The sequence below is a fragment of the Solanum dulcamara genome, chromosome 4, assembly GCF_947179165.1.
Source record: "Solanum dulcamara chromosome 4, daSolDulc1.2, whole genome shotgun sequence".
Classification (NCBI taxonomy): Eukaryota; Viridiplantae; Streptophyta; class Magnoliopsida; order Solanales; family Solanaceae; genus Solanum; species Solanum dulcamara.
Genome location: NC_077240.1, coordinates 36,919,576 through 36,928,007, shown reverse-complemented (window position 1 = coordinate 36,928,007; position 8,432 = coordinate 36,919,576). Strand labels below are relative to the sequence as shown.

General features: G+C 32.9%; 1 protein-coding gene across 1 annotated transcript; it reads right to left on the bottom strand.

The window, feature by feature from the left end:
- Positions 1–912: 912 nt before the first annotated feature.
- On the bottom strand, positions 913–6,969 carry LOC129887317 (uncharacterized). The gene is made up of 2 exons (XM_055962371.1): positions 5,281–6,969; positions 913–1,405 (listed from the first exon to the last, which is right to left on the bottom strand). Exons 1-2 carry the CDS (start codon positions 6,613–6,615, stop codon positions 1,232–1,234), a joined length of 1,509 nt encoding a protein of 502 aa, XP_055818346.1. The 5' UTR covers positions 6,616–6,969; the 3' UTR covers positions 913–1,231.
- Between the last annotated feature and the right edge of the window lie 1,463 nt (positions 6,970–8,432).

Sequence of the window (8,432 nt, the reverse complement as noted above, 5' to 3'; positions counted from 1 at the left end):
GAATAAAAGTGCATAATTTTGGTTCCAAAATTTACAGCGATAACGATTGATTTTGGTGATTGAAGGTAGTGGTAATTGTGGTTGGGATGAGGGTGATAGTTATGTATGGTTAGTGGTGATGATTAATAGTGGTGATAGTTGTGGTTGAATGATGGTTGTGGGTGGTGAGTGAAAGTAGATGGAGTAGCATTGAACTATCATCTTTGTAGAAATTTTTAAATAGACATCTTAATGATATTAAGACTTTGTTATAGATCTTAATCCTTCATACCTATTCAAACGCATTAAGTGGTTGTAAAATAAGAAAAATAAACGCACTTAATCATTTTGATCGGAATGATTAAGATTGAAACCTTGAAAACAAACAAACTTAATAATTAAAATAATTAAAATTAAGACCTTCATTAAGTGTAAACAAATGAGGCCTAATAATGATTTTATTTTATCAATTTTTTCAATATTTAATTAAGTTTTATTCGAATTGTACATATAAATAAATTAAGTATATTCAAATGTTGAAAAACAAACAGTCATAATCATTCAGTGTTTAGATCTAAAGATAACATCCTAATCATTCAAATATGTATTCAAATTCAGACGTCTAAATCTTAATGAAAACAAATTAAGCCAAACTCTACTTAGGAATTGATCTTGCAGAAGGAAATGGGAACTCATACTTGCTCCCTGTTAATTACTCCCTCCAGAGATTTATTATTTTATTTTAATATTACATTTATCATTAAGTGACTATATAATTTAATAGTTATTAAACTTTAACATTTTCAAAATAATTAATAAGACTAAAATTAGTAAAATAAACCCCCAATAAATACTTGAGTGTCTAAGTCAACGTGGATCACATAAAAAGGAACGAAATAAATGTTCTCCAAACTTAATTATCACAAAAAAAGATTGCACCTTATCAATACACCAATTAATCAACTATATCTTAAATTTTACACCAGTTGACCATAAACATGAGAACACATCAAAAGAATAAAATATGCAGCACTTAAAAATTTCCAGTACAAAGCAATTTGAAGATATTATAATGGAAGTTCACCGTGACAAACAACAAAAAGATTAAAATACAATAGATAACAAACCAACAACCAGAAAATGTTGAAAAAAATTCGTCGTACGAGTTCCCCAGAATTGGTATGACAAGGGGAGCAGTTCTCAAATCATCTGTGCCTAGTAAAAGCTAAGAGAACTAATGTGACAAAGCCTCTTAGCCAGCCATCTTAGTCAAGCGGTGTACAGTACTTCTCGCCACCCTATTACCAGGATCAATCTTCATAACAGTTCTGAGGTCTTCCGCACCGAGCTTGTACTTCTCCATACTCTCATACAACAGAGCACGCTGCACAAGGACGGAAACATTTGTGCCATCTTGTTCTAGCACCTGCACAACAAAATGCAGCAATAAATCTTTTTTGTATTATTCATATATTCATGGATATAACTTCCAACAGAAGATTGACAAAAACAAAAATTACTTCAGAGAAAGTCTCTACTTTTCCTTTCCAGAGGCATCAAGAAATTAATTGATGCATATCCGGAAACTAACCCAAGTCAAGTGGATCTTTCAACTAAACCCTTTACGAGGACACAAGCTAAGAATGTACAAAAACTCCAAGGTTTAGCTCAAGGAATCCTGTAACAAGACTTCGAAGACAATGGGGAATCAAACAAGGAAATGACAAGGGATAAGGCATAAGTAACCCACTAAACCGAAATCTCAGGTACACACCTAAACTTAGCTAGGGTCCTACTACCCCTAAACTATTTAAAATGGAATAAATACACCTTAAACGCTAACGTGGCATTGAGAGTGTACACACTCTCTTGAAAGCAAGTGAACAGCCAAAAGTTGGACACATATCCATTTTTTAATTGGTCTATTTACAATTAGTTAGTACACATAATTATTAACATTAAAATTTATATATATTTAATTATTTTCATTTCTTTCTTTGTAAAATATATATTTCCCTCCTCACTTTAAACTTTATATTTTTTATCTTTTCAATTTTAATTATTTTTTAAAATTACGTGTATTTTATAAAAAATAATAATTATTTTTTAAAAAAAGTATCCTTTAATTTTAACGTTTTAATTTTTTATATTTTATTTGTTTTTCTTCACTTATTTTGATTTTCATTCGAAATTAACTTATTTTAAATACCAGGCATTTGAAATCAAATAAACAGGAAAAACAAAGAAAATAAAAAGAACAAATAAAACCAATTTAAAAAAGAAAGAGAAAAAACAATGAATGAAGTTTTAAGAAAAAACAAAAGTTTAAATACATGGAAAAAAAATTAAAAATTAAGTGTATTAGTTTAAATACAAGATAAAGAAAATAAGAAGATTTTTATATTTTTTTAAAAAAGTAAAAAATTTAAAAAATATTTACACATGTTGCAGCGCGTGTTATACCCGTAGAAAATTTGACCTTGTTGAAGGTGTCATGTCATCATAAAAGGTGCATGAAATACAAAAAAAAATGGGGGGGAGGGGGGTAATAGGACCCAAGATAAGTTAAGATGTGCCTTATCCCAAATGACAACAGTAAACTTTAACACATTTTCCCATAGAGACCAACTATCAAGGGCATTTATGTACTTTTGGCTCTTGGATTGACATAACTATACATACTTATTTTATTTGTGTTCTTTCTTTTAGAATGAATTTGGATAGAAAAACCCCTTGTGGGAGCTTTAGAGGATCTTAGTTCTCAGCTACTTAAGTCATTTTATTTAAGGTAAGATGTTTGTGGATTTTATTCCCCCTTCTAGCTTAGTATTTTAGTTTTTTTTTCTTTAGATATTGTAATAGTAAGAATTACAATTCTCTAGTTTGTGCTTTGGTTTCACTTGAACATTGATTTCTCTATTAAAGTTGGTTGCTGTTGTTTGGTTTCTCCTCTTTTTATCTTTTAGCTTCCAAATCTATATCAAAACTTCACGAAATTACCAATCTAACAACTGTGTTAAATGCACTTTATTAGCAGCAAGCTTCAGGGAAAATGTTCTATCTACAGTAGGGATGCAACCAGGCGGTGCAGGTACAGGTTTTAGGCTATGCGTGGCCGGTCTAAGGTTATGCAGAACAGGGCAGGTTGCGGGTTGAACGAAACAAAAACTAAAAATTGAAGGTTTCGATACTGAACTTCCTTAGGTGTGCAAAGGCATTAAAATTACATATAATCTAAATGTATTTATAAAAACAGGTTTTACTGGGTAAATACATAATCTATCAAGGAGAGCAATTTGTGATTGTTAAGGGTACACTGTGCCTTGTCCTAAGTTGCGCGGACTCTTCATATTTGCTGCCGCACCCGCGTCGACACGAGACGGGTGCGGGTGCGGGATCCGTAAATGCAGTCCCATCCGTCACATCTTAGTGACATAGCATGGATTGCTTTGGCGATAACAAAGCAACATGTATGGGGGTGAAATGTAGCCTCTAGCTGTCCATTAATGGGGAGTCCAACAGGACTAAACAGTCCCCCATTTGGCGGCCTAATATATCACATCCTGGAATTAGGAGTGAAAGAAACCATTTTACCCAGATTCTCTCCCCTCTACACACCACTTACCTCCTTAGCTCGAAACCTCTATTCCTTTTTTGTTTTAAGCTTTTTTATGGATGATTTAGTGCACCGGGCTGTCCTTTTTTTTTTTATGGATGCTCACTTTCTTATTTTATTTTGCTTCGTATATGTTAATCACATGTATTGACTGTCTAACTAATTTATTCTTATTCTTTATGCCTAGTTACTTAGCACATCTGTGTTAAATCATTTTTCAAAAGAATAATTTGATACTTCTATAAATGACATGGTATAAATATGACATATCAATTTCCACATCTGTACTTTATATCTGCTAGGGTCCGCAATCTGAATTATTAATTTAAAAACCATCTATGTAAAATTATTGTTTGACAAGTAAATGCATCTTAGATGAAGTGTGTCTGCAATGACCATTCCCAAAAAATGAAGTATGTTTGCAATGACACGGCTAATACACAAGGGTAGTGTTTTATGTATGCACCATCTGGGTTCGAAATATTACCTAATATAACTTTGTTGGTGTCATAGGTGGTATAAGATGATATATGCGATGCAGATGCCGGAAGAGCCAAAATCTATATCACACACAATCAAAACCACATGCGAAATATATAAAATAGGAAGAACACATTGCTTATGTCACTTTATCACCTTTTGTTTCATTGATATTCAGTCAAATTGTACTCAGCTTTACAAAAGAAAATATGGGGCATGCACCTACTGATGCAAGGACTCGTTTGGCTGTAAAAAGTAGTAGTTATTGGGGAAAAACTTGGAAAAAAGTGTTTCATAAAACTTGCCATTTTTTGGCAATTTGGCAAAAAATCCAAATTCCCCAAAACTAGAAAAAAACTAGTTTTGGGGCCAAATTCTATATTTTGGGCATTTTTAAAAATTTAAAATTTACCCCAAAAACTTATATTTTATAAAAACACCCCACTATTTATTAATCCCAACTTAACAAGCTTGAGACATGCACCATGAAGGCACTCAATTTATGTACTGTATTTTTTTTTTATGATGTGTTTGTTGTTATTTGACTTTCAACTATGTAATGGTATTGTTCTATAGAACTTGTTAAAAGTAATGTAAATATAAAAATTGGATGCTCCTTTGTGAGTTGAGAAAACTTTAATAGCCCCTACATTGCTCTGTGAAATTGTTTATATGCAGGTAGAAGCTTATAATCTATGAGTTCAATTTTTATCACAGAACATGTTCATTATAAAATAATAATACAAACTTATTGGTATTTTTAATAGTTTTTAAAACTTATGGGTATAAATCATATTTCATAAAAAGTCAAATAATTTTCCCAAAACCTATGGTCAAACGCATCGTGAAACTTCACCGAAAACCTCACCCAAAAATGTGTTGTAAAAAATATTTGGGAATCTATGTGCCAAACACTAGCTTAGTGTCTACCATTTTCCCCTATATGGTAAATTCTGTAAATGAGAAAATACTCTTCTGAAACTATTACAGGGAAGAAGCTTATTTTGTGTGTAGCTGTAAGCTAGCCTGACTTACAGTGCAGAGAGAAGTCTAAAAACATTTTTTTAAGTATTTCATAAAACGAGGTGCAAAATCTTCCATGAAATACCATCAACCGTGCATAAAAAAATAAATGACCATAAATTAATATTTAAAAGATAATAGAGGTCTTATCATAACTAACAAAGCATGGTTAACGATCATACCTTTGTACAGTCAGCCACAGCCTTCTTGTATTCTCCTACCTCTTTGTAACATGAAGCCCTACTTGACAGAACCTCCATTACACCAGCTTCATCACCGGCCTTCTCAAGAAGAATGACGGCCCACGACAACCATTTTATGGCATCACCATATTGTCCCTGCTTGTGATTATCCATTCCCTTGTTCTTCGCTGTGGAAGCACTAACACCAGCAGGTGGTGGTGGAAGCCCTTCAATTTCAGTTGTCCCACTGCTATCGTTAGCACCCACAAACTCTGATTCAAACCCCCAATCATCACCCCCTGTAAACTGCTGGTTCTCACTCCCTCCAGCAGCTTCTCCAGATGAAGCATTTGTTGATGAAAAAAGCGAATCAAAATCACCCACACCTGAAGACTGTGTAGTAGATGGTTGACCCTGAGTATTAGTGAATACGAAATCATCAACTTTGGAATAAGCACCACCCGAATTCAACCCCGTTGAAGCATTAATATTACTTGTAGGAAACGGATCTGATGGAAATCCTGATCCACCTGATTTAGTAGCATTTTGGAAATCCCCAAACACATCATCCCCTGAACTATTCGTTTTAGTTTCTTTACTAGCCGACTTCATATTAGGCCCGGGCTTAGACGAAAAATCAACCAGAGAACCAAAAGGGTCCTTATTGACACCCATCCCTCCTCCAACTCCACTTCCAGACATATTTTTCAATGATGTACCTCCAAGATTAGGGGTTTTAGTATTACCACCACTTAGATTCACACTGGCACTATAGTTATAAGCATTATAACCACCAGCATTACCGCTACCAGAATTTCCAGCTGAACCCCAGCTACCACCAGTTTTCACAGAATTACCACTCTTAGGCAGATTATCAGCCATACCACCCATAGAGAACGCGCTCTTGTTAGCAGTTGGGGTAGCATTTTTTAACGGGGCATTGCTATTACTCTTATTTCCTCCCAATGCTGAGCTCACCAAATCACCAAACAAATTAGGGTTTTTGTTAGCAATCCCAACACTTGACACTACATTGCTAGTGCTTGAAGGAGCTGAAGATCCCCAACTCTTCCCAAATATGTCACCAGCCATTGAATTCGGTCCAGATAACGATCCTACTGGTTGGTGAGTCCATGTTGATTTGTTGGGTTGAGTCCATGATGATCCAGAATTTGGTTTTGATTGCATTGATGAATATGTATAGGATGATGATGAAGAATACGAAGACGTTTTATTCTTCTGATCATTAAGAGATCGAGATCGACCAGAGTTCAAACCCAGATCAAAATCGAAACTATTGATAGAAGAACCTGATTTCCCGTAATTTGAATTCATATTTTCTCGATATTATGGAATTTCAACTAAAAACCTTAAATTGTACTTGAAAGTTTTTTAGTCTACGATGGGAAACAATGGGGGAATTGTAGATCAGAGAGAAAAAGAATGAGATCTGAGTAAATTCTGAAACGTACCTGATGATAATAAAAACTACAAATAAGAAAAGAACGATAATTCAGAGACCGGAGAGATAAGTTGCTGATGCTAACGTGAAGCTTCTGCAAGATGATAATCGGAGCTCAGATCGGAGAAGAACCGACACGGCGGAGGTGGAAGAAACGGAAATGGAGCAAATGTTGGGTAATTAAAGAGAACATAGAATTTATTGGCCGGAGGGAATTCATTTTAGTTTTTTCTTTTATTAGTTTTTGTTATAAAACTATATAAAATAATTCAAAGAATATGCTGTGACAAAAGATGATTTCGTATATTTCTCCAAGAGATTGAGAGATTTTTATGATGAATGAAATTATTTATTTATAGGAGAAAATTCGCTTGGTCTTTTAATTAGTAATTGTGATTTCTAACTTTTCTCAAAATGAATTAATATAATAGATATTTATTATGATACAAATATGTTTATAACAGTTTATTTGATAGATTATGTGTCTCGTTAAAATCTTAATAATAAAAGCAGTAGAAAAAATTTTTAGTGAAAAAAAAGAGTACACATATCTAATAATACACATTTTAGATGTTTCATTAAAAACCTTACAAGGAAAATTCATTGGAATATATAAAATATTGCGAGAAAAATAGACTACATCGCATATTAACTCCCCCTAATGAGAATATCAATCCAAAAACTTGAATTTTGGCATTCCAAGCATGTGCATCATCTTCTCAAAAATTGCAATTGGTAGAAAATTGGTGAATTAAATCATTCATATTATCACTTAAACGAATTTGTTATACGTTCATATTATTATTCTTTTGGAACTCATGTGAGTGGAAAAGCTTTGACGAAATGTGTTTCGTTCAATTTTTTTTATAAATGTTTTTCTAGTTGTACTATGTGTTGGAACACAACATTTTAATATTAAATTCTAATATTGAAGTGTATTATTTTAGTGGATATAAATTAACAAAAATGTAATCAATTATTCTTGGTGTAACTTATGTAACGACTAAATCATATTCAACTATCGTGCCTTGTAACTTTTGTAACCTCCAAGGCATAATTCCTCCATTTATTTACCTACATTATTATCCTCTTTATTTCTATTTTCACTTAGATACATTATTATCCACTTTATTCCTATTCAAGACAATGAAGAATCCCTCACCTATAAATAGTGGTGCTTCCATTATGAAGTGAATGCAAAAAAGATAAAAAGTGTGCATAAATATTGTTGTGTGTAGTAATGTTAGTGTAGTGAAATAGAGGGTTGAGAAAAAGAAATTATTCTAAGTATTTAACTAATTCACTATACAAAAGAGAGTAATTATATATTGAAGGAAGGTGTCCTTCTGTGGAGCTTTGACCTCTTCAAAAGTGTTCTTCTGTGGAGATTTGGACTCTTCAACTAATTCGGAATTGTTTCAGTTATGCAATGTTGTTGGGTTATTGTATTCTGGAAGAGACAAGTCAAGAGATATATTGTTGGATCGGTGTAGATTATGCTGGAGTGGGCTTGAATCTTCTTAAAGAGAGAGATATCGCGCCTCAGCATGAATATATTTTTTATTCATTTGGTAATTTATTTTTCAACAATAATTTATTGTATTTCTGATATTTTACACCTACAATTTTAAGAAAATTCACATTTTTATTATAGTTTGAAAAAGTGTGGATATCAAGAAAGGATATCAAC